Below are 27,605 nucleotides of genomic sequence, written 5' to 3'. Positions count from 1 at the left end.
ATACCTGAGGAAACTCTTCAGTGCCTTGTTGTCCATGATAAAAACAGTTATATATCACTGAAATATTACCTCATTAAGGAAGTTCCCACAGTGCAACACATATCTGAGGAAACTCTTCAGTGCTTTGTTGTCCATGAGGGTCCTGCAGATGGAGTTAAGCAGCTGGATGTTGGGGCGGATGGAGCCCAGCTGGGAGTTGAAGTCCCCCCTCAGCAGCATCCCCTCCACACGCACCTTGTACAGTGGGATCTGGAACAGATGGTAGAAAAACTTCTCCGCGTTTCCCAGTCGGCTGACATCACCGTCAAAATGTTGAATCAAGTCAATCTGAAAACGAAAGGGAAATTTGTTGATAGCACCCCAGCATATTGTTTAATCAGTGACTATTAGGAAAGGAATGACTGTTACTTAAATAGCACCCCAGCACGTTGTTTAATTAATATATCACCCCAGTACATTATATAATTCAACTAGCATCCCAGCACATTATTTAATCAGTGGCTATTAGGAAAGGGGTTTTGAAAATAGCACCCCAGTATATTGTTTAAACAGAGGCTTTTAGGAAAGGAATGTTTGTTAATTAAATAACAACCCTAACACTTTGTTTAATCAGTGGCTATTAGGGAAAAGATGTTGGTTAACAGCACCCCAGCACATTATTTAATTAGTTGCTAAATGTTTGATAATGGCACCCCAGCACACTGCTTAATCAGTAGGGATGCGTGTTCACTGACATACCCTAATATATAATTTAATGAAGGTAACAATAGGACTGCTTAACTAAAAATTATTTCATGCACTGACAAAAAACCAATTTATTCAAGATAATTATGAATATGGTATACATTTGTGTATACTTGAACTTATAACCTATACAATTCTAGTGTATCATGATTGTTATATATGAAGGAGTCTGAGAACTACTGTCTAACATCTATGCATAAAGAATAATTAACACTGGTTCTGTATTCATATGTATAAGCAGTGTTTGAGATTAAAAATTTTGGCCAGTATCCCAGTTGGATACTAACATTTCAAAATCTGGTATCCCACCTGAGAATTTAGTATTATATGGTATCCCGGTGGAATACTGGGTTCTTGAAGTCTTGTATCTAAAATTAGATTCTGGTATCCCCGGGATATCGGGATACCGTTAATCTCGAACACTGGTTTAAGTACTGCTACACAAAGTTACCTCATCTTGTTGTGGCATTATTTTTAATAATCCTCTCAGTTTTTCCACCCCAAATGATCTGGAGTCACACTTTTTGATAATCTCAATAATCTGCTCATTGGTCTTGCGGAACTGTTTGAGGAAGATGTTGATGTTCATACTCCTCTTCGGGTCCAGCAGTGTGATCTGGAGAAATAATACAGTCATTGACAGCTACATAATTATAACTCTATAATATAACAACAAACAAACAAATCCAAACAAATTATGTATTGGTAACATAAAGTTGAACCTACAGTAAAGTACATAATCTAGGTGTATTATCAACATTATCCAAAATATTATTTTTATGAATAACAAGCTAGGACCATGTCAGAACATCAAAATGAAATGACATCATTTTGATGAGCATTTACATAGATCTAAGACTGGGGAAGACGCATTAAATTATACTAAAAGGCAAAAGTTATTGTGACACACAAAAGACAAAGATAATTGATGATAAGTTTTTACTGCTGTGTATGAAACATTATAACATGGAAAGAGAAATGTCCAAAGGTATAGAAATGAGCAATAGTCCATGAAAAGGGCGCACCTGCCATATGCAAATGAGCCACATCACCAGAGGGGGGGTCCAGAGTGAAGTTCACACAGTCAGTAGCGAGTGTATCCACCTTAAGCACTGATACAGGCCTGGCACTGTCATCTCATTGAGGCCACTAAATGCTGGAGAAAGGGATGGTACGGGCTGTTAAGTGTTGATGGTTGGAACCTGTTTCGCAGATGCGTGGTTCGGATTCATGTGTCTTGGCGAGGGGTTGTCACGGGTGGTCGGCCGCTATGGGGAAGGTCCCTGACCTGGTTGTTTTGTTGATATTGTTGCCATAAGTGCCAAATGGTGTTTCTGTGAATGTTGAATTGATGTGCGACATCATGCTGTGAGGTCCCAGATTCAAGCATCCCTATGACTCGCCATCTGTCATTTTCACTGAGGCATAGCATGACGAAATTGCATCAAACAGTTCACTAATGGTGTTTTTCTGACTTCTGGACTTCTGAAGGCTGCACAGAGTGGCAATGATTTGCAACCGAATGTCTGGCCTTTTATGGTGAACACTGGACAGGATATCTCCCGAATATTCCATGTTTCTTGCACAAAGCATGCAATCGCTGCAACTGCTTGGTTGCATTTCTTTGAGCTGTTTCATGCACATTTTCTCTGGTTTACATCCATAAATCCATTCACAAATTTATTACTCCAAACAATCCATGTCACAATAACTTTTGCCTTTGAGTATATGATGCCATTTCCCCAAATTATGTCATTTGTTGTGCATGTGACATCATTATGACACTTGTGTGTCATACTGGTTATATTTCCCTGAATATCTTGAACTATGTGAATAATAAATGTTTCTTACAGTTTATTTCACCGGTATATAAAACCATCTGTTCATAATGCCATAGTTTGTAGGTTTAAGGGGTTTGGGGGTTATCTGTAATGTGGAGGAAGAGGTGCACACTAGTGTTGGGATCTGTTGGAATTTCATTGTCAATCATCGTTTATAGTCAGTTTGAACCAACCGATCAACTTTTGATTACACAATCGATTAGAATTATATGAACATAACAAGGATTTCAATTACAAAGACCATGCATCTATTGTTGTGTTCACCCTACAAATGGCTAATTTTACCTTTAATAACTATTTAATATCTTTTTCTTCATGTACACATGAAAACAAACACTAATCCCAACATATTTACATCAATTCTGTCACCTAAACTGCAGGAACTATTACAGTTCACATTTTCCCACACAGTCAGTTATGTATTTTCAATTACAGGTTAATCAATCATTGGAACATTACTAATACCCATACTCATGAAAACCATTGAGGATATTCTAGTTTTCTAAAAGTATATATTGTATGTTTAGAGAGTTCTTCTCACTGAATGTTTTTACAATAAAATATTTAACTGTATATAAAAAAGGTGAGATTGTACCATCAAAATGCTCATATACACGTGTAGGCATCATTTCAACTGTCTAAAATGTGTGGATAAAACAACTTGAGATTGCCACTGCCATTACGCATATTTTTATAATGGACATAAAGATGGGTGCAAAACTCTGGATTTGTTAATGCAATTACACAAATAAAACATGATCTTAGGAACCAGTACCTCAGAACTAGTTGACTGTCGTCTCAAAACCTTTTCATCCTGGGGCACTTCTGTAATTGTTGAAGTTTTCTGGGCAAACATTTCTTCAAGCTTGTCATATTCGACTTTGACATCATCTTTCATCTTCAAAACATCTTCCCATACACTATTTCCTGAAACAATATGCAGTGTAACTTGAGTGTCTTAAAACTTGAAAGTTGTTTTACATGCCTACATGTATATCTGTTAACGTTCAGGCATGTCTCCCTCGGGTTCTACCCCTGGCATGGCCAGCGGTTTGATCTGAGAGAGAACTTGAGTGTCCTCTAGTTTATTTTGTTTATACATGTATGTAAGAATAGGGCTAGAGTCTCAGTTAGGGTGTCCAAGAGTACTCAAGTACTCATGCATGGGCCGAGTCAAGTCAGACTTGAGTCCATTCACAGGACTCAAGTACCCGTGCAAGGAAGAGCACTCTTATTTCATTATATTTCTTTTACATCATTTTGCCATGTGCTAGCCGCCGGTTACATTATCGGGCTATGAGACATGGAGGGAAAACAACAGTCGAATGTGTGAAATGCAATATAATGGCATGATTTGGCATCCATGTTCAGCACTGGAATTAACATGCATAATGCTATTTTACTTTATTCCTTAGTCTCATTATCATCTAGTGTAAGTGTCAGGTACTCGGGTCCAGGTAAAGTCTGACCCTTCACTACTCGAGTTATTATGGACTTGTGGAGGTCCTAGTCTCAATATTATAAACTGTCAGTTTTTCAAAAGTTCAGATGACTAATGGGTCATTAACTACTGTGCCTAAAATAAAAATAATTTTGTCTTAAATCTGATGATACAGACTTTTCATTTCATTATTTTGGAATTCACTTTGCACAGTCAACTATGATGTTTCCAACTATTACAATAGAAAGTGTGGTTCTTATTGACTAATGTGCACAATGTACTACTATTACAAATGCTACAAGAAAAGAAAAAAACACCCATGTATACGAAACACAAAGTGATCTGGTTTCAGACAGGTGTCAGGTTTCTTCTTGTAGTGTTTGTACTAGTCACTAACATGTTAGTTTAATGCTAAGTGTAAACTCAAAATCGATTAAACTGAACTCTGTAACATCAAATTCATATTAGAAAAATCACGGGTGCCAAGTTTAGATTCATGCAAGGGAAATAACTCTTACAATCGTTAATGTCATCAGAGTTGCTTCCCTTGTTTAATAGCTAAAACATTTACTCGATGTTGACAATTACATTTGTATAATTATATACCATACTTTGAATGTTTTGTTCCTGAATTTTTTCAGTATTTGTCTTCACTTTATTAGTATAGCGCCATACATGTTGCTACTATCTCTGAACAGAATATTCATTTTAACAGAAGTATGTTGACTGTATCAATAAACTATAACTTACTAAGCACACTCTGAGGTTGGATCTTGTTCCAGACAAAATGCTTCATTTTGCAACTGGGTGCTGGCGTCTTTATCCCTTCCAGCTGAATTCCCGCCATAACGGGAGCGAGTCCCTGTCTGACATGATTCAGTGACATTCCGGGCGAAAGTGGGGGGAGAGGTGGAGGCACACCTGGGAGAGGAGAGAGAGGAGGTGGTGGGGGAATGCCTGGAGGTGGAGGTGGTGGGGGAATGCCTGGTGATGGGGGTGGTGGGGGCATGCCTGGAGGTGGAGGTGGAGGTGGTGGTGGAGGAGGTGAAAGGAGTCCTGATCCCGGCGGTGGTGGTGGAGGGGGTGGTGGGGGTGGGGGAGATGGTACGTCTGTATTTGCATTAGTCAGTTGACTCCTTCGTCCAATATAGCACTGTGGCGTGAAAGACGTTTTGGTGAAGTTATGGACTCGTCTGTTTGGACCTCCTTGTCACATTTAGCAGAATTTGAGATCAGAGTGTCTGCCTTAGCGATGTTTTCCACAGCCTGCTGAGTATATCTTTCTATTGCAATCCACGTAGATTCGCTTAAAAAGAAAATCAAAGAATCAAAATACCTTATTTTGTGTCAGATTCTCCTGAACTAGCTTACCATGCAGCTTAAATTTCAAACCTCTCTACCAAAATACTATATACTTGCAGTACTAAACAAATCGTAATAATCTAACCCACTTGATCAATAACTTTAGTTACCCAAACAAATAGCCCTCGGAAAGTAATTATGAATGTACAAACATTGACAAATGCATTTCTTGGCATTTACAGTTTATGCGTCATTTCTAATTTGCACTGATCTTTGAAGTCATGTCAGTTTTGTTTAAACTCTTATTGTGTACAGATATACGACTTTGGATACGCCGATAGGTTTATTGTTTTGATATATTATAACATAGTTCTTTAAAGTTCTATAAAGTCGGAATAGTAATAGTTACCCACCACTGTGTAGTGCTCGGTTCAATCTGATACAGACTGTAGAGTATCCCCAGAAAGGAAGCACCTGTTGGAGTATCACAAACCTGCAAAATTATACACGGGAAGTCTTCTTACAACTCGGTAGTATCATGATACAGTTAATTTCTGTAAGATTGGGGCACGATGTAGTTCACAGTTAAAAATTAAAAAGCGCTATGCCCTATTTCAAAATTATACTTAAGCATGATAATGCATTAGTAATACATTTGAACAAAGGAAACATCTGCTGGTTTTAAATATTTATAATGTTGTAATATCGTAAAGAGAGTAAAAAAAAATCATAATGTAATAACAAACTTCAAGTCTAATTTAAAAACCCCAACCATACATATAATTCTCAGTAAAGACCATGATTTATACTTTTTTTTTCAAATAGGCATTTAGTTAATGTGTGATGGCATTTAATTAAAACTAACGGATTCGGATATTACAATGAGTTTAAAAATAGAACGTTATCAGTCTTCAATTTTACATTACAAATTATTTATTTTATAAAATAAAACATGTTTTAAGGCATTCGTAATTCACACGAAACATGTCGTATACCCTCAGGATAATTCGGAATGTTTTCAAATTATTTTTAAATCACTGGCAGGATTCTGCAAGTAAGGTTTTGATTGGTGGACATGAACGCCAACTGGCTGGTGTTAGATCCACATGTAATAGTGGAGCTAATTTTAATTAGATTGTATTTAAGGTATCTACAATTTTCAGAATACATATACATGCGTATAGGTCTGAAGCTAATTACATGTGACACCAGGTGTTTGCTAAATATTTAACATTAAACGAAAGACAAGTAAACGTCCTTAACCTTTTTATATATGGCTTTAAATAGATCTTCGTGTTTTGTGAGATCAACGGAGGTACTGTTCATTTCTTCTAACGCGTCTGCGTCTGCGCTAAGTTCATCCTCAAACACGTCACACTGCACGTGCAAATTTTCATCCTGGTCATCCCGAATGGTGTGAATGACTTCAAAAATATTTAGGGCTGTAAACAATAAAATATTACATTATATATTTGTTGGGGACCAGCTGAGCCCCGTTCCATGAAGCGATCTTAGCCCTAAAGGCTCACTCAGGTCGACCTTGCGATTGCTAACACAGATCAGTCGCCGACTGACCTTTCTGCATCAGACTGCGATTGTGTCACGATCGCGGGTAACAGCTTCGTCGCCGATCCAGAGTGACTGGGTTTTTTTTCTTCTTCTGATCCTGACTGTCGGGGTCTGATCTGTGTCATCGCAAGATCGACTTGAGCTAGGCTTAATACCACCTCAAGTGCATAGCTACCTTATGCACGTATTGAAGGTGATCTTAGCACTAAGATCGCTTCGTGGATCGGGCTTCAGGGGCCTAATTCACTAAACTCTCACAACTCTGGGATCATGCCGGAGAATGACTTGCAAAGACGAATTGATGACGTTTAAAAGAGCTTTATGGGTTAGGCTCCAGGAATATGGAAAGTGTCTTTATAAACCCATACCTTTACATTACCCCCATACACTGATAAAAGGCGTAATTCCAACTGCATTGTATATATATTTATTTCAAGTTTTCAGGTGTGTGAAATTGCAGAAGTGGTTTATACAGAACCATGTCTTTTTGTAGCCATGGCTATAAATGGAGACAACTATTCATTCAAAGCATTTGCACGGTATTTGTGTTTTAATTGCACATACATATAGTGTCATACCGATAAAATCGTTTCGTATTCTCGTTCGATCTCGAATATTCTCGTTTGCAAAAATGATGGAGTTGATGAAGGCCATGACGGTTGTTTTGTAGGTAGTGAGGTCGGACCGCTTCAGCTCGTTCACCAGGAGGCTGAATCGATAGTGCAGCTTCTGCCATGTCTGGAACAGTTCCAAATATCACATACAGTTAATCATTTAAAAATAAAGAAGAAGAAGGGGGAATCGTATTTTTCTATTATCAACTGTTTTATAACCCAATTGTAAGCTAAAATAAAATAATTATGAATGAATTAATGATAAAATGGTTAATGACCCCACAGCATGAACCAAAACTAATTACAATTAAGAAACGGAAATAAATCTATTAGCAATAAAATATGAGGGTATATGCAAATATAAAACAGGTACTAGTAATGCTACTGGTAAAAAAAAAAAAGATCAATTTTATTGAGCCACCTTTTATTGATATTGAAAGGAAAAATGCGTTTCACATATATCTATAAAACCGGAGAACAATGCCATAGAGTAGTCTCATGGAGAGAGGTTGCGATTTGCGCCCCGAAAAACACAAAAAGTCCTCTTTTGTACAAAAGATGTGCCTTGTTTAATCTGGAGACGATATTATATTACTGTGCCCCGATTCTCTTTTACTGACCCATAGTTCTCCTAGCAGGCACGTCTACAGAGGTGGAGGGGTTTGAAGGTAAAAAAAACCCAAAACATACTCCAAGTGATATTTTCTTTTTTAATGCATATTATGGGAGAGAATGACCCGATCTCCCTTTAAAAATGCACGATTTCCTGCACACAACTCGATTTTCTGTTTCCGTATGACAATATCACTGACAATCTGCCTCTAATTTTAAATTAGGACCCTATTCAATGCAATTTCTATTTGTTTGAATATTAAAAAGAACAAAATATCTGTCAATAAAACTTAGTATTTTTAATAACACCACTAGAGCACATTGATTTATTAATCATCGGCTATTGGATGTCTAACATTTGGTAATTAGTCTTAGAGAGGAAACCCGCTACATTTTTTATTAGCAGTAGCAAGGGATCTTTTATATGCACCATCCCATAGGCAGGACATCACATACCACGGTCTTTGATATACCAGTCGTGGTGCACTAGCTGGAACGAGAAATAGCCCAATGGGATCTGTCAATAATGATCGGCCTACCAAGCCTCGTACCATCTTGTGCGTTAAACATAGCAAATATATATATACATGTACGTTATTCCCGACAATTTTTGGTCGGATGGTATAAATGTAGATTTTTGTCATCATTTATGTGACAGTTTGTTTCATTGCCAAAGGTGTGACGCAATCACATTTCTGACAAAATCACTTTTCATAAAATCAGCACTATACTAGTATATATGTAACATTATATATTACATGTATGGACGACCATTTTACCATGTTGTTTAAATTTCAGTTTATATTTTAATCATGTTTTTTTCTGTTTGAATCATTTGTTGACCAAAAAAACAACAACAAACAAACAAAAAACAACAACAAAAAACATCCTGTTTAATATCAGACGGTAGAAACGAGACTCCCATTAAGAAGAAAAGAATAATATACCACGTGTTAAACGATGACATATCATGTATCATGACGAATACATGGGTTTTTTACAAATTGCCAAGCAACGTAAACTATAAAATGTGTCATTTTTGATATATGTGGATGCAAGACTGCTTTATTATACTGGCACTAGATTCATATAGTGCTGCAGCTTTGAACAAAGATTTTGTTGGAGTTAAATATGGTTGTTAAGTTACGCCTTAGCTTTACATATTTTCATATTAGCAATGGAACAAATGAGTAAAAGCTATACATGTGTGTGTGTGTGTGTGTGTGTGTGTGTGGAGAGAGAGAGAGAGAGAGAGAGAGAGAGAGAGAGAGAGAGAGAGAGAGAGAGAGAGAGAGACGTGTGTGTGTGTCTGTGTGTTGTGTTTGTGTGTGTGTGTCTCTCTCTCTGTGTGTGTGCGTGCGCGCGCGTGTGCGCGCGCGTGTGCGTGTGTGTGTGTACATGTGTGTATGTTGCTACGCTGGCGCAATATTTACGTCGTCAATTTCAAGGCTGGCAAGTGCCAAGTTCGTTTATCAGAGTAAATGTACAGGTGAATAGGAAGGCGTTTTACTACTACACCGACGTCTCTTACACTAACCATTAATGTCTGTCCTCAACAGAGCTTAATCCCCAGAACAGCGTACTATATTTGCTTACTAACGTACTTATTTGCTTACTTAGCTTTATTTATTTATTTACTTATTTATGTTTGTTTGTTTATTTTAATAGCTGTTTGTAAAATCGTACATCAAATTCTAATTTTATGCACATCTGCTGTAAATACAGTTTCACGTATCGTTTCAAAACCGTACACACACGTGCAATACACCGTTAACTCGTGATCATGATTTCACATCTCCAGCTTCCAATTATAGAACATGTACTGTATTCATTTCATTTATATCCCTGTGATATAGTATGAGCTAAACACTCATATAATATTACTGTAATCGAACTGTAATAAAGCAAACGCAGATCAAATTAAACTAACTGCTTAGTGTTTTTATTGGCATTAGTCGTAATAAGTAATAAATAGTATTTCTTTTAAATTGTCTGCCAGAGATGGTTCTCTTCTTTACTTCTCATTAAACGTACTTCCCTTTTCTTACTTTGATTCTTTTTACCACGTCTCTGTTTATACTGTCTGTCATTATGTCTGTCTGTCTGTAGCTGATAAACAGAGATTGAAATGAATTCCTATTAAAGCTTCTATCCGTAGTTTCAGAGGAACGTGCCTGTTCCATTTAGCTAAAATGTAGTTTGAAGTTACATAAACACCGGGACGACCAGAAACACACTGAATCTATCATCTATTTCCAGTCAGTGGACCACGACTGGTATATCAAAGGTCATGGTATGTGCTATCCTGTCTGTGGGATGGTGCATATAAAAGATCCCTTGCTACTAATGGAAAAAATGTAGCAGGTTTCCTCTCTAAGACTATATGTGAAAATTACCAAACGTTTGACATCCAAAATGTACTCTTGTGGTGTCGTTAAACAAAACATACACAATTGAATCTATCAACTGTTCATTTTATCTCTGTCTACATGTCTGTTTGTTTGTTTATTAGGGCCCAATTCACAAAACACCGTAAGGCAAGTTTTACGTAGTCGTAATTCACCCGAATCATTTCGTATACACTCGGCATAATTCCGAATGTTTTCAAAGTTTTGATTGGTCGAATGAAAGGTCAACTGGACATGAGATCCAACGGGCTGCTGTTAGATCCACATGTAATAGTGGAGCTAATTTTAATTAGATTGCTTTAATATGCACCATCCCACAGACAGAATAGCACATACCACGGCCTTTGATATACCAGTCATGGTGCACTGGCTGGAGCGAGAAATAGCCCAGTGGTCCCACCGACGGGGATCGATCCTAAACCGACCGCGCATTAAGCGTGTGTTTTACCACTGGCCTACGTCCCGGCCCCTATTAGTAACAAGGGACCATTTATAAGCATTTACCCACAGAGAGGACAGCACATAACACGGACTTTGATGTACCAATTGTGGTGCACTGGTTGGGACGGGAAAAAACCCAATTACAGAATGGGTCCCCTGATGTGTTCGATCCTACGACGCGAGCACCCCAGACGAGCGCCCTACCGACTGAGCTAGATCCCGTACCTTCAACAAAATAATGCCCAAACAGAAAAGAAAGGAATAGAAAACAAACGGAAGGTTAAAACATGAAAATTATATAAACAACCCATTGTACACAAAGGCATATATAATTAACATTACTAAAGGTTACCAATTTCCCTGGAGATTTGCTGTATTATAATTATTTTATTACTGACCAAAATTCAGGTCGCACACATCGGAATAGAAATAGCCTACACTTCTACAGACGTGAAATACACTCACTAGCGTAGGAAGCGGGAGAGGGGGGAGGGGAGACTTTGTAGCAGCAGCGATGATTTTTAAATATTTATACATGTATTTATATGTGTGTGCCCCCCCCCCCCCCCCCCCCCACACACACACACACTTTTTGGCACCTTCCTACGCGCGTGACACTTATATAATTATGTTAGTTCCTTAATAAGAGTATCATGAAACCATATTGCTGATTCTATCCTTATTTTCACCGAAATGTGTAGAACTGAATGTTTTACACTATGTGTAAGAAATTTATGTAACCTAACGACACGCTAACTTCAGTTGACATTTATTACTTCGATCCCGTCGGCGCCAGAACGAAATTTGATAAATCTTGAACTAGGAAGTTCAATTTGATTTCAAAGGCAATTTATAGGCATTAGGTTAATGGGAAATCACCTATACTTAAGTCGTTGTGTTGGACAGTTGTAAAAAAGAGAGTAAAGTTTGTTTTATTTAACGACGCCATTAGAGCACATTGATTACACGGCTATTGGACGTCAAACATATGGTCATTCTGACACTGTTTTTTAGAGGGAACCCGCAGTCGCCACATAGGCTACTCTTTTACGACAGGCAGAAAGGGATCTTTTATTTGCGCTTCCCACAGGCAGGATAGCACAAACCATGGCCTTTGTTGAACCAGTTATGGATCACTGGTCGGTGCAAGTGGTTTACACCTACCCATTGAGCCTTGCGGAGCACTCACTCATGGTTTGGAGTCGGTATCTGGATTAAAAATCCCATGCCTCGACTAGGATCCGAACCCAGTACCTACCAGCCTGTAGACCGATGGCCTAACCACGACGCCACCGAGGCCGGTAGGACAGTTGTAAAGACATGAACAAAATGAAGTCCACTTTTCATCAACGTTGCATGGAGCAAAGCCTTATATAACAACCACACATAAAAAAGGTTTGATTTGTTTAACGACACCACTGGAGCACATTAGTTGTTTAATCATCGGCTATTGGATCCCAAGCATTTGGTAATTCTGACATATAGTCTTAGAGAGGAAACCCGCTACATTTTCCCTAATGCAGCAAGGGATATTTTATATGCACCATCCCACAGACAGGACAGCACATACCACGACCTTTGATATACCAGTCGTGGTGCACTGGCTGGAACGAGAAATAGCCCAATAGGGCCACTGATGGGGATCGATCCGAAACCGACCGCGCATCAAGCGAGCGCTTTACCACTGGGCTACATCCCGCCCAACCACTCATAAAGCACCCTCATGTTCTGGCTTGGCCTAAGGGTGACACACCACAGATTTTAAAATGCCCCCTTTAGCGAATAACAAATGTATAATTGTACTTGAAGTTGTTGTGTTTTGTTGGAAATGAGTAATATCTTGGTATGATAGAAGCTTCTGGAATTTGACTGTCAAATAAATGTTGCATGTTAGTGTAGCTCACTTTGGACTATCCCTGCGTGTGCTGTAACCTCACCGTGGTGCAGGGGTGTAACATTCTCTTTGAGAATGGCCAATACAGCACAAAATGTAAGTTTTGAGTAAAATTCAGTATCCGTAAAATTCTGTGATATTTGTGTTTTTGCACAGTTCTTTACACTGTTTTTGTTTGTCTTGAATTTTTACATTGATGTTGATCATCACTTTATTTATTTGCATTACCATAGTTTGACACCCAATAGCCGATGTATTTTTCGTGCTGGGGTGTCGTTAAACATTCATTCATTCATTCATTCATTCTCACTTTGGACTAAGGTAGCTGCTTCCTTTTTAAGTTTATCTTTAGAAATATGTTCTGGCTTGGCCTAAGGGTGACACACCACATATTTTAAAATGCCCCCTTTAGCGAATAACAAATGTATAATTGTACTTAATCTTGTTGTTTTTTGTTGGGAATGAGTAATATCTTGGTATGATGGTATGATGTTAGTGTAGCCCACTTTGGACTAAGGTAGGTGCCTCCTTTTTAAGTTTATTTTTAGAAATATTCTGCATCCGTTTGCTTATCTCCTAACTGATAATCTGTAAATATCTTTATGGAGAATATTTCTACTGGCTGGGATGATGTTTACGACTTCGTTGTAGAAGAGTCGGCGGTTCGCCAAGAATTAAAAGAATTCAGAAAATCTTTCTTCTCAGGTATACTTCTGTTCCGAATCATAGGGAGAAGAAGCCATACCAGTAAAAGAAGAAAGGGAATCTTCACACTAATGAGGTTTTTATTTCCACGAGTATATTTCTTCTAGCAGTAACACCAAGGTAATGATAGGTTGTGTATATCATTCTCTTGCTTCACCAGTGGCCTGTTCAGGATGGCGAGTCATCGCGTTCGCACGCTAGACTGGTTTACTAGCTTATTGTTAGGCGAATGTGATTTGAAAGAAAACAATGGTACCAGTCAAATTGTTCACGAGCGCTCGACTTCTTGAACACGTCGAATGTATAAGAGCGAGGTGTAGCAAATGGTAGACAAGCGTGCGCTACAACAGATTGCTCTGAAAGTGCACGTTAAAGGGACATTCCTGAGTTTGCTACATTGTAAGATGTTTCCGACTAATAAAATAGTTCTACGATTAAACTTACATATTAAAAATATTTTCTTGTTTAGAATATCAGAGTCTGTATATTCAATGTGTTTCTGTTCGTCTTAATATTTGTAAGAAGCCCAAACTGGATTTTGTCTACAAATAATTTCGTACGTACGAAAAAAGATATTTTAGGAAATACAATGAAATTTACGCTAGTACAAATATTAGAACGATGAGAAACACGTTTAATATACAGCCACTAATATGATATGCAGGAAAATATATTTGATATGTAATTACAATCGTTAAAAAGTCTCTGTTAGTCGACAACATCTTAAACATTGCAGCAAACTCGGGAATGTCCCTTTAATCTATGACCTGACCTAATGGTAGAGGTTTTTTGTCAAATATGATTTATATCTCATCGAATGAAGTTTGCAATCACATCTCACGAGTCGCGCTTGCGTAACGAGTGTGATATGATTGCAAACTTCACGAGATGAGATATAAATCATATTTGACAAAAAACATGAAATTTTCTATTTATTATATAACTTTTGGCAATTTATCTTTATTTTTAAAATGCCAGCAGCAAAATAGTTCCAGCTTTCTTACAGTGAAGATAACACTTTCTACAGTGACGATAACACATTTTAGAGTGAAATAGTGAAATGTTCACTCTAAAATGTGTTATCGTCACTGAGTGACTGATAACACTTTTATTTCACTGATATTTTAAGATATTTCACTAAATGTTATATAATAAATATGCGATCTCAATATCTAGTGGACCTGTGTTATCTGTCCTTGTAACCATTGTTTCATGAGTCTTATATCAAAGGCTGTGGTATAAGTTATCCTGTCGTCTGTAGAAAAAAAAAACGTATTTAATTCTGTAGTTTATGGGATGGCAGCGGGCTTGTTCTCTCATTCTCCAGACTAAGTGCTGCAATTAGTACATGTTACATACTAAAATAGAGGCTAATAAAATGTGCTAATGTATCATTAATTATATTTTCGTTTCCTTTTCCACACACGTGTTATTCTATCATGTATACGTCTTCACTTTTACGTTCCTATCTGTCGAAAAAGGTCTTTAATACAAAAGAAGTATCTGTTTTTAACGATGGCATTATTAGGAAACATATGACAGAAGAAACCGGCTTCCCGCATAATAGGCTACTCCTTTGTTTCCACAGAAAAAAGTTGTTTTTATTTTGCGTTTTACCCAATTAATAGTGTATGTGTATACTTAGCAATACGGTAAAGGTGTTAGTCTACTGCTGCAGATGTCAGTCCGTAAAACACATCTGCCTGTATTCTGGGAAACCCTATAAAAATATACAGTCGTGACGAATTAATCTGTGCTGGTCTCGTTGTGAGAATCAGTAAGTCGTGGAATTCTTATGTGTGTTTTGGATAGGAAACGATCACAGGGATATAAAGGTTAAGGAATAACCATAAGATCGCCGTGACTCTTCACATACATTCTGGACTAAACTACATGTATAAGAAAATAACCTCTTCCATATACGGAGCGGAATATAAGAAAGTTTGTTTTGTTTAACGACACCACTGGAGCACATTGATTAATTAATCATCGGCTATTGGATGTCAAACATTTCGTAATTCTGACTCGTAGTCATCAGAGGAAACCTGCTACATTTTTTCTAATGCAGCAAGGGATCTTTTATATGCGCTTTCCCACAGACAGGAATGTCTCTCTCTCTCTCTCTCTCTCTCTCTCTCTCTCTCTCTCTCTCTCTCTCTCTCTCTCTCTCTCTCTCTCTCTCTCTCTCTGTGTGTGTGTGTGTGTGTCTCTCTCTCTGTGTCTGTGTGTGTCTCTCTATGTGTCTGTCTGTGTGTTTCTCTTTGTGTGTGTGTGTGTGTCTCTCTCTCTATATGCGTATGTGTGTGTGTGAGTCTGTGTCTCTGTGTGTGTCTCTCTCTGTGTCTTGTGTGTGTGTGTCTCTGTGTGTGTGTGTGTGTGTGTGTGTCTCTCTCTCTCTATGCTGTGTGTCTGTGTGAGTCTCTGTGTTTGTCTCTGTGTATGTGTGTGTGTGTGTGTGTGTCTCTGTGTGTCTGTGTGTGTCCGCTCTGTGTCTGTTCTGTGTGTCTCTCTCTCTGTGTCTGTGTGTGTCTCTCTCTCTCTCTCTGTGCGTGTCTGTCTGTTCGGTGTGTGTGTGTCTGTGGGTCTGTCCTCGTGTATGTGTGTCTCGGTATGTGTGAATGTGAATCTCTCTCTGTCCCTCTGTGTGTGTGTCTCTGTCCCGTCTGTGTCTCTCTGTGTCTGTGTGTGTGTGTGTGTTGTGTGTGTCTCTCTATGTGTGGGTGTGTGTGTGTGTGTGTCCTCTGTCTCTATGCGCCTCTGTGTGTGAGTCTCTCTGTGTATGTGTGTGTCTGTGGCTCCTGGTGTGTGTGTGTGTGTGTGGTGTCTCTCTCTGTCTGTGCGTGTCTCTCTCATCTGTCTGTGTGTTTCCTCATGTGTGTCATCTCCTTTCTCCCTCCATAGGTTGTCTGTGTGTGTGTCTCCTCTGTCTCTCATGGAAGTCTCTGTCTTTGTCCTGTTCATGTGTGTCTCTCTCTCTCTGTGTGTGTGCGTGTCTCTCCTGTCCTGTGTCTGTCTCTGTGTAGTTCATACTTGTGTGTGTGTGTCTTCATCCTCTCGTATGTGTGTGTGTGCGTCCTCTCTCTCTCTCTCTCTGTGTGTGTGTGTGTGTGTGTGTATGTGTGTCCCGTGTATCTCCTCTTCGTCTCTACCTCGCTCTCTCCTCCGTCGCTCTCTCTCTCTCTCTTCATCTCTTGTGTGTGTGTGTGTGTGTGTTGTGTGTGTGTATGCGCGCCCGCGCGTGATGGGACCAACAATGGCTAAGAAACAAAGAAAGAAAAAACCCGTTAACGTAACGTTATCAGAATTGTATAGAAAGAAATGTGAACCTTTGGTACATGGGTGTGTGGTGTGGGGGTGTGGTGCCTACTCACATCGTACCCCACCCCCGCGTACGGGCCTGCACCGTAGCAAAAGAAAAGTAATTAAAATGGGCATTTCAGACAGGTGGGGTGGTGTCATTCTCAGAAATGAGAGAAATCAGCATAATTATCTTCTTCTATAAGTTGCGCACTGTCTGCCAAGTTGGGAATCAAACCAGTGCTTTATCGACGCTGATTCATTAATATGCAGTAAGGCGTATTTCATAATTTATGCGTGATCATTATCACCTGATAACGACTAATACAAACACCATGAGATAACGCGGAGCATGTGACCCAAACATCGGTGAACGTCCAACGTATTGTCTCATATATAAACGGGTATCTCACACCTCCTACTAGTACTTATACGGTTAACTGATGATTTGCTGAATAACCAAGGGTTAATATTAATCTTAATCAGCAGAAAGAAAAAGACCACATATATACCGGTTCGTATTTTAAAAACAGGTTTTATATAATAGTTAAGATCTGTATTGCTTTGCATTGCATTGTATTTTATTGTGTTGCAGATTTTACCGTTTACCTTTTATTTTATTATATTAAATTAAACTAAATAAATACAAAAGTTAATTTTTCATAGACGAAATTGTAAATAATAATCGTTGGATTAATAACTGACAAATTAATTTAATAAAATGACAAATTACTACTACTACTACTACTACTACTACTACTACTACTACTACTACTACTACTATTACTATTATTATTATTATTATTATTATTATTATTAAAAATTGTAAAATGAAAACATAATTATTCATAACATTTTCTTCACAATATTAATCTGGTATGACTTCTTCTGTCCATCTCCGGTTTCCTCATTCTAATTAAAATTATCTCCACTATTACATGTGGATCTAACACCAGCCAGTTGGAGCTCATGTCCACCAATCAAAACCTTACTTGCAGAATCCTGCCAGTGATTTAAAAATAATTTGAAAACATTCCGAATTATTCTGAGGGTATACGACATGTTTCGTGTGAATTACGAATGCCTTAAAACATGTTTTATTTTATAAAATAAATAATTTGTAATGTAAAACTGAAGACTGATTTAGTTAGTTTTTTTAATAAATAAATAAATAATTTTTAATGTAAAATTGAAGACTGATAACCCACCCACCCCGTACGTATTAGTATGGTTCGCAGTACTGCGGCCACTAAAATAGACTCGCCCGATATTTTTAGAATTTGTATGCTCCCAAATAACGTTATAAAAGGCGAAGTGAGATTGGTCAATATTTAAATTATTATTTACAGACGAAATGTTACCTGGACATTGGGGACTACGCAGTGTTGTTAGTTTTAAATCACTGGCAGGATTCTGCAAGTAAGGTTTTGATTGGTGGACATGAGCTCCAACTGGCTGGTGTTAGATCCACATGTAATAGTGGAGCTAATTTTAATTAGATTGCGGTTTCCTCTATGTTTGTAGAGCTCGTACTGTGGTCTAGAAAAAGGACAATGCTATTTAAAGGGACTGTATAAAAGTTGCACAGGGCAGTTTCCAACAAAATATGTCTATAAATAACTATAACTTTAGCAATCCGCAAATAATCATCGACTTAGTACCTGCAAATTAAAAATAGTACATAATTTGGTTTTATGAACTCTTTAGCCGTTTAAATGAATGTTATATCTAAACAGAAATAATGACGAGATACCGGTTAACTGTATTTGAAACAGAACACTAACAAAGATAAATAACTTCTTAGATCCTTCAGTAGATTTAAAAAACCAATCTAATTATTACTATTGACAAATATAATCAATATGTAATCTCGAAATGCCAGGACAGGCCTATCTCGAATTCGACAAATAATGCTATAGCACGATTTTCACCAACTGATACTACCTCGATCACCGATATCTCGAGCTTGTTGAGTCAGACCCTTCAACATCCAGATAACGACATTTGACTGTATTTGAAACAGCACCCTAACAAGAATAAATAAATACTTAGATCTTTCAGCCGTTTTCTTTATTTTATTTCTTTCTTACTAATGATTACTGGTCGCTATGACGTCAGAACAAAATGACAACAATCTTTGTTTTACTTCAGAGTCATGTCTGGCACAGCTACACCACTAGGCATCACCGCTGTGAAGACTCCAAAGAAAGGGGTGCTCGCCGCTTTCCTTTCATTCGCCGTCGTCTTTGTTATATTCATATTTGGGATTTGTCTTCTGCTCATGCAGAGGTATCTTAAAACGTACAAGTACTACACCTTCCACCGTGGCGACATCGTCGGCATCAGAGACACCGTCAAAGACTTCTCAACCCGGCTATGCAGCGGTTACGAGGTTGATCCATTTCTAGAAGCAGACGTGTATCTGATTCCTCACAAAGCCGCCACTGATCGCGTCAACAGAAAAATACATTTAAATAATTACACCGATCTGTATTCAGGCACTAGGTATAAGTATCAAGCAATGCATTTATTTGCTGGATCAAAAATTTCGGCACGTGGTTGTAAAAAACAAATTAGTGTATCCGACAATGTGCTAGTCGGGATATTTGTTTTCAAGGGAGGCGACTCGTGGAATGAATGGAAAGATAATCAAAGGTGCAAGACATGCTTCGTAGATTCTGTCACTATTCAAGAGGACCAGTTTTGCTATCAAGGTCTATCGGCTAATCTGGAATACCTAGTCACCGATACGGCAACGTATTACATTGCTATGGCACGAAATGACCCTCTTTACGTTTACAAGACCACATACTTTGGAGTCTCCGTTACCCTAAACCGAACTATCCTTGACGTTACCAAGGCAACTCAGTGGTGCCTCAGAGCAACCAACTGTTCGTTCTTGTTGGAGTATGACTCTGACCAGGATATCGTTGTTGATATACCCGACAACAGTATACTTGAAAGAGATTTTGGATCACACTGTCATCCCCGTGTAATGTTTTGGGTGGGGGTATTCGTCATTTTCCCACTGTCTCTCATCTTCGTGATCGTAGCATGCTGCGGGTGCTGCTACCTGGCGGACAAACGGGAAGAACGACACACTGTTCCGCAGCAAATAAAGGTCCAGAGTATGTACACGGTATCGGACACAGCGAGGTTGGTGCAAAATGAGAATGTGTCTCCCAGTTATGGTGAGATTGTTGGAAGCGTGCAGAGTTCATAATTCAATGTTGAGACTCGCTTTAAATGGATTGTGCCAATACGCTATTCTCCAGAAGAAAAAACAAAATATTACAATGTGTGGTGTGTGCGTGTGTGCGTGCGTGTTTCTCTGTGTGCGTGTGTGTATATATGTGTGTGTGTGTGTGTGAGAGAGAGAGAGAGAGAGAGAGAGAGAGAGAGAGAGAGAGAGAGAGAGAGAGAGAGAGAGAGAGAGACGGACATAGAAGAAAGGTAGGTGAAGAAAGACAGACAGACATACATACATACATACAAACAAAAAGGAAGAGACATAAACAAACGGGGAACTGTAATCAAACTGATAGTATTCATCCACAAGATTGCTTTTAAATGGATGGTTGGATGTTTAAAGACATCCTGACACGAGCAAAAAACATTGACTATCAGTTGTAACACACAAATAAATGAACATATGTATGTATGCAAATAAAAAGTAAACTTTTAAAACGGTTGCATTGCTGATATTATATGGATACAAATAATACAAAGTGTAAAACACTGATATTCAGCTGAAGAAATCGGACAGCATTGATATTTTTGAAGTTTTGACTTGTGCCAAATTATGGCTCATGAAAGAAAGGCCTTGCACAATAATATTCATATGAATACTAGTATTGTTATTTTATTCTCTTTTTAGATTTATGGAGTTAAGTTTTTACATAAACCTGTATAGACCTGTACTTATACGCCTGTTTTCATGCGGGTGTTTTTCGAGCGGCGTCACGTTGTCGCACTGCGGGCGCATAGCATGGAAAAAAGGACGCATCAAAAATAAATAAATAAATAAATAAAATAAAAAAATGGTTTCCAGTAACGATGTTTCTGTTTAAGCGACGCTATTTTTGTACACAGAAAACGTCCCTAACTCTCAGAGGCGGAGAACGAGGGGGGGGGGGGGGGCAGGGGACCGTCCACACTAAACTATTCAAATACCCTTTTTCTTTCCTCTTTTATGATTTTTTTTTTCATTGGGAAGTCCTTTTGATGAGTTAGTTCCTGTGTCATTTAAACGTTAGTCCACCCACCCACTACAAAATATTTCCTACATCTGCCCCCTACTCTAGATGGTTTTTAACTTTTTAAATGAAAATAAATACCACTTAAATACCTTACATGCACCAGTACTAGTGGTGTAGATTTTCGTTAAATTATTATTAAAGTTTAGAATAATCTATGCTGTCATTTAAACCTGTTTTATACGCTGCTAGAATGAAGGATAATGTATACGTGTTAAACATGTTAAACACCCCTAGTAGGCTTATACATAGATTGGCATGAACGATATTTAAGCCTTAAGGCAGACAGTGATGTCGGGACTAGCGTTAATGACAATAAGGTTGAACAGAGTAGAGAAGGTATATAATCATGGTTATATTATATGTGGAGTGGATCTTCGGGAAAATGCCCCCCCCCCCCCCCCCCCCTGAAATTATAAATTTGCGTATGGTGCACAAAACGATTTTTAATGACAATTTCTGTCTATTTTACGACTAATTAAAATTAAGCCCAAAATTCTCTCTGTAGATTAAACCCTATTTATTCCCTAAAGAGCTCGCACGGACCTAATCTGAAACATATTTCAGTGTGATGGTCGTTTTGTACTTTTGACACAAAGCTAATAAACAGTCGTCTGTGTTAAGCAATCAAATGTGTTAAACTATTTTCGCCTATTACACCTTATTTGTTTCACCATTAAATTGCACATTATTTTCAACGTGTTGCTTAATGCTAGAATCAGACTGTCAACTGTCAGGGCGAAGTTGGCCAACTCGACGGTTGCGTTGTAATTTCCCCCACTTCCCGACTTACGACGGGTGCGCTCAGATTAACAACTAATGGATTGTACGACGAGAATCGAGTTGTAAGAGCGCTCAGACTAGCAACTGGACAGTCGTATAAGTCGTGACAGCAGAAATTTGGCAAACTTTGTGCTGGCAGTTGGTAGTCTTAGCCTAGCATAATTCGTCAAATCTGGCAAACCCAGCGTGTCCCTGGTCGTCTTGGTGTTTGTAGTGGCTTAAAATTCACCACAGGAAAGGTTTGTACCTCGAAATCTAGGGTCGGTTCCTTTAAGAAGCTACCTCAGTATTTAATATTCACTTACCAGGCCCGTATATTTGACGTAGGAGTGGGGGGATTTTCGTCTTCAAGTAGGGGACACAGCCATATCAGGGCCCCTGTTCCTACGGGCCTGTTTTATTTATATTGGGGGCGGGACGTAGCTGATGCGCGATCGATCTAGGATCGATTCCCGTCGGTGGGCCCATTTGGGCTATTTCTCGTTCCTGTCTGTAGGATGGTGCATATAAAAGATCCTTTGCTGCTAATCGAAAAGAGTAGCCCATGAAGTGGCGACAGCGGGTTTCCTCTCTCAATATCTGTGTGGTCCTTAACCATATGTCTGACGCCATATAACCGTAAATAAAATGTGTTGAGTGCGTCGTTAAATAAAACATTTCCTCCTCCTGTTTATTTATACATGTATACTTGGATGACTGCTTTTACCATAGTTTGACACCCAATAGCCGATGTATTTTTCGTGCTGGGGTGTCGTTAAACATTCATTCATTCATTGGATGACTACTAAACACAGGTTTAAGTTCTAAGTCGGTAACAGTTCACAATACTTCGTTTAGAGTATCAAGTGAGGATTAATTTTTTTTATTGATGAACGTTACTGTTGAGGAACTGGATATTTTAAGTATATTATATCTATTTCAGATAACGTATTATGTTACCATACATATTAGCTGACAAACGAAAGAAAGGTTGCTAAATAACGGCTATCAGATGTAATTTTTATACAACAAACGAAACTGTTATACCCCGTCATCGTCTGCCCTCAAAGTGATTTTCCATTTCCATTAAGCACCAAGGGGTCTTTTTATGTCAACTTTCAAACGAAAAGCATCCTATACACTGTACTATAACTTTTAAAAGATTCTGATACATCAGTACTCAAGCACTCCTTAAAGAGGGACAGAAATAGTGTAAGAACCCACTACATCATCATATGTGTTCTGAGTGAATAAAGTTCTGTTCTGTTCTGTTCATATGATTACATGAACATGCCACACACACCCTCTCGGGGTTTCTGCCAGGGTAAAAATTAATTACGTACCCTAAAATCTTGAAAATTAAGGAATATATAATTTTTAGAAATGTTATATATAATGATAGAACTGCTGTTTAAAATTTGTCGAAGTACATGGAATACAGTGTCCAATTTCAAAAGATTTCTAACCCATAATCACCTAGTAGGGGTATTTATGATTCACTCAACTTATGTTCCAGCAGAACGCTTGCCTCTCCTCAGTTGACGTGGAAGCCGAACCCAGTACCTTCCACCCATAAGTCTGATGTCGTATTCATAATACCCCCTGAGGACAGTACTCTGTTCTATCATACTGGAAATACATTTTAAAGACCCTTTACAGTCTGCTATTCTAGAATAGCCCATTATGTCAGCAGCGAGTGCCTTCTTGAAGCATTCAGTTTTCAACAAACATACCTTTCTTTGCTACGCAGTTCACTACTTACCTTGTATTTTTCCAGAGCGTCAAGTGTCAAATAGAAGCCGTCACGTGAATAAACACACAAAGCAGACAGCAACTCGAATATCTGCATCTTAACCATTACGTTATTGGTTTCCAGAGCTGAAATATACAAAATACATGTACTATTAACAACTTGCTATAAACATTTCACATAAAAATATGAAGATTTTTATGATGCTAATAGTAGTTTAAGGAAAAGTGAACAAACTTATCATAGTTTCACTGTCTAAATATAGTAAGAGAGAGAGAGAGAGAGAGAGAGAGAGAGAGAGAGAGAGAGAGAGAGAGAGAGAGAGAGAGAGAGAGAGAGAGAGAGAGATGAGGAAAGGTAAGAGAGGGAATGGAAAAGGGAATAGACAGAGAGAGAAAAAGAAAGAGCGGGAAGGAGGAGTCATGGACCAATATTGTCTAGGCATATCTATCTATATACATTGTGATTACGTTTTGTTTGTATTTAGCTTTACATATAGCCCAGTAAGACGTTACAATTAATTATTTGTACAACCACTGACGCAGTCAAGATTTTATATTAGGTGGAGTACCCAAACTGGGTGGAGGGGCAACTACACTGCCTTTGAGTCATGCTATAGAGCGATAAGCAAATATAAAAGGTGGGGAAAAAAGAGGCTACGCCAGTGTGTACAACATTATAAATGCTTACCATTACATTAATAATATGTACGGCAATCACGACTGATTCACGCATTCGGTAGCGGTTTGTTTGTTTGTTTGTTTGTTTTTTATTAATTCCATCAAGCTCACCAGACTTCAAACATTACTTATAATGATCAATAATTTCGAGAGCGCCCTAAACTACACGTCGATCGTTGGAAGTGAAACTGTCTTCGTTGAAAGTACTCTAGTCATTTTTAATACTTCGGCTGATTCTCATTACACTCAAGTTTCAATGTGTGCAACCTTATATCCACAAACCAGTAATGTCACAAAAACGATCAAGGTAAACTCCAAGGAATAATTAATTTCTCATTCTGCTACAACTTGACAGACGACATTCTTCCTGGTAGCAACAAATACGAAATTATTTGGTTTTGCACATTTTAAACGATTATGTAATTTCATTTATTTTATCCACCCACCCCCCCCCCCCCCCCCCCCCACCCCACCCCAATTTTATTTTTTTTAAACTGAATTAATTGATTATTTATTTTAGGTGAAAACACTACAGGTTTCAAAAAATAATTAATCGGATTGGTAACCATAGCAAATCGTCATATTTATCTCGAAAAAAGGCGATCTAGTGAATTGATCGTTTATGTGTTTTAATTATTATTCAAACTTTTTCTCGTTCCAACCAGTGCACCACAACTGGACAAAGGCCATGGTATGTGCTTATCTGTCTGTGGGAAAGTGAATATAAAAGATCCCTTGCTGCATTAGGAAAAATGTAGCAGGTTTCCTCTGATTACTACGTGTCAGAATTACCAAAGGTTTGACATCAAATGGCTGATGATTAATTAAGAAAGAAAAGAAACCGTGTTATATAATGTAGAAGCGATAGTGCAGCTTTAAATATATTTCTATATTTGGACACATTAAAAAGCACATTTACTACATTGAGTATGAAGAAAATATTTGAAAATCAGATTGGGGAAGTATTTATATTTCCAGTGACTATTAACGTGGTTAATGCCGTTACTGGTGTACTTCCGATATAGTCAGAGACGGATCAATAATTTGTCCAACTGTTACTGGAATGGCACATTTTAAGCATTAGTAACAGAAGTTTTCAAAAATAAAGGGAAACCAAGCACACACACACACACACACACACACACACACACACACACACACACACACACACACGCCCTATTAAAGCAAGAATTAACCTTTTGTTAAACACTGTTGTTATAACAATGATATTTAAAATGCACCAACACACATAAAAACATTTTTTTAAATCGTGTATTTATATTCACAATAATTAATATTCAAAATGTCTTACATTAATAATTAAAAATTCACTTTCTTCAAAAGCCATTTTATTTTAACGTCTGTGCTTTTCTTGTTATGGAGCATAGTTCAATGGTTCAGCAATTACACGCTGATTTAACGTCATTTGTAGCGCTTGCATGCATAGATATGGTATGGTCAGACGGAGATATAAATTTGCACCGACAGGCACGAACCGTGTTCCACTGTGTAATTAAAGACATATGCCTATCTGCTAAATAAGTGTTTACGTGAGAGTGATCTAAAGGTCAACGTGACCGTGACTGAATTGGGTGTGATAACTAAATCACGCCTCACTCTAATAATAGATGGTAACGGGCTTAATATCGGTAAATACTCGTAGACCTACAATACTGGGATCGTATCCTAGTACCAATACCAGCCTAGATTGACAGCACACAGTTTTCAGCACGACTTCTTTCTCACTATTAATTTTAGCACAGTCGGTTGAGTGCTCTCTTGAGGTGCTTACATCGCAGGATCGAACCACCTTGGTGGATCCATTCAACTGATTGTTTTTTTTCTCGTTCTAACCAGTGCACCACAACTGGTCAAAGACCGTGGTATGTGTTTTCCTGTCTGTGGGAAAGTGCATTAAAAATCCCTTGCTCCATTAGGATTAGCGGATTTCCTCTGATGACTCCGTGTTGGAAGTACCAAATGTTTGATGATTAATAAATCAATGTGCTCTGGCCGTATCGTTAAATAAAACAAACTTCTTCTTTCTCACTAGCCACGAGGCGATAAAGAGACTGAGTAACAAGGCATTTTTTTTAATTCATTAAAATTATATCTACATCTATTTTCTTGTTCACAATACTAACGTTCGGGCTGCTAATCGTCCCAATGTTTGTGGTAGCTGAAATGTCATTTTATTTCATCATTATAAAAATATATCTCATAATGAATACATTCAACTTACAAATAAAGGTGATGTTGAAATTATACAGTAACATTGTGTTTATACAACTTGTTTTGGCGTATTTATTTTTTAAAACAAAAACAAGTGTTCCTCCTGTTAAAACTTCGCCCTCTTAAAGTTTCAGAGATGAGTAACTTCGCCCTATAACTAATACTTCGCGTGAGGCCTGTATATATATATATATATATATATATATATATATATATATATATATATATATCCTACGTACGGAATTATTGATAAGTAAAATTGAATTTGGGCTACTATAAACATAAATATTATTCTAGAATGTGTTTAATATGTAATTGTTGTTGTTAAAAAGGCTCTTTAAGTCGCAAACCCAGGATAGTCTCTTTAATCTACCTCTGTCCTGAAGAGACAGCTCAGATAGTGCAGTCTGGATGTCCACATGAGCGTACTTGAACCTCAGATGGATGTAACCAAGTTCAAGTTGTTTTTAAGTTTAGCAACTTGTTAGCATCATACAAAATTACAACATACAATTTTAATAGATAAACATAATAATGTACAGGATATTAAATACACAAATATGATAGAAACTAATATAACATATTATTACTGTTCAAAAAACCATATTAAAATGAAATGAATTGATCATGCCTTATTTTAATAATAATACTTCCAAATATATATATTGATTGTGTATAGATATTAATACTATCTGTGTTGGTAACGTATTATAAAATGTTCCATGTAAAGTGTTTGTATATATATCGCTGCTTAAGAATTATTTTGTTCTATCTGCACTTTTTCGAAATTTTGGGAAATTGAGTTTGAAAGTTTGAGGTGTTGGTGTTACTAAATAAGCTTTTATCGCAAGGCACCAGGTATATCACATGCATTTTTAACTTGAACACTGTCAATTGGGTATATAAAACTAGACAAAATATTAGTAAATACTCCAAAACAACAAAATAAGACTTTGAGATAGAACATAATAATTACAACAAATGAAATTTACGCAGTAAATTATATTGTTCTATCTGCTTTACAATAGATTTGCACATATGCTTGTTATAAAGTGCA

At 37.8% G+C, this 27,605-nt stretch overlaps 1 protein-coding gene across 1 annotated transcript in view; it reads right to left on the bottom strand.

Moving 5' to 3' along the window:
• LOC121374313 (inverted formin-2-like) overlaps positions 1-27,605 on the bottom strand; it is a 63,063-nt gene that overhangs the window by 11,860 nt on the left and 23,598 nt on the right. The window contains 9 exon segments of the mRNA XM_041501372.1: positions 70-327; positions 1,196-1,360; positions 3,361-3,512; positions 4,777-5,153; positions 5,156-5,332; positions 5,742-5,821; positions 6,592-6,770; positions 7,476-7,635; positions 23,649-23,764. Coding sequence (XP_041357306.1) covers positions 70-327; positions 1,196-1,360; positions 3,361-3,512; positions 4,777-5,153; positions 5,156-5,332; positions 5,742-5,821; positions 6,592-6,770; positions 7,476-7,635; positions 23,649-23,764 — 1,664 coding nt within the window.

Source organism: Gigantopelta aegis, chromosome 6 (assembly GCF_016097555.1).
Source record: "Gigantopelta aegis isolate Gae_Host chromosome 6, Gae_host_genome, whole genome shotgun sequence".
NCBI classification, from domain to species: Eukaryota; Metazoa; Mollusca; class Gastropoda; order Neomphalida; family Peltospiridae; genus Gigantopelta; species Gigantopelta aegis.
This window is presented reverse-complemented; position numbering and strand designations above follow the sequence as displayed.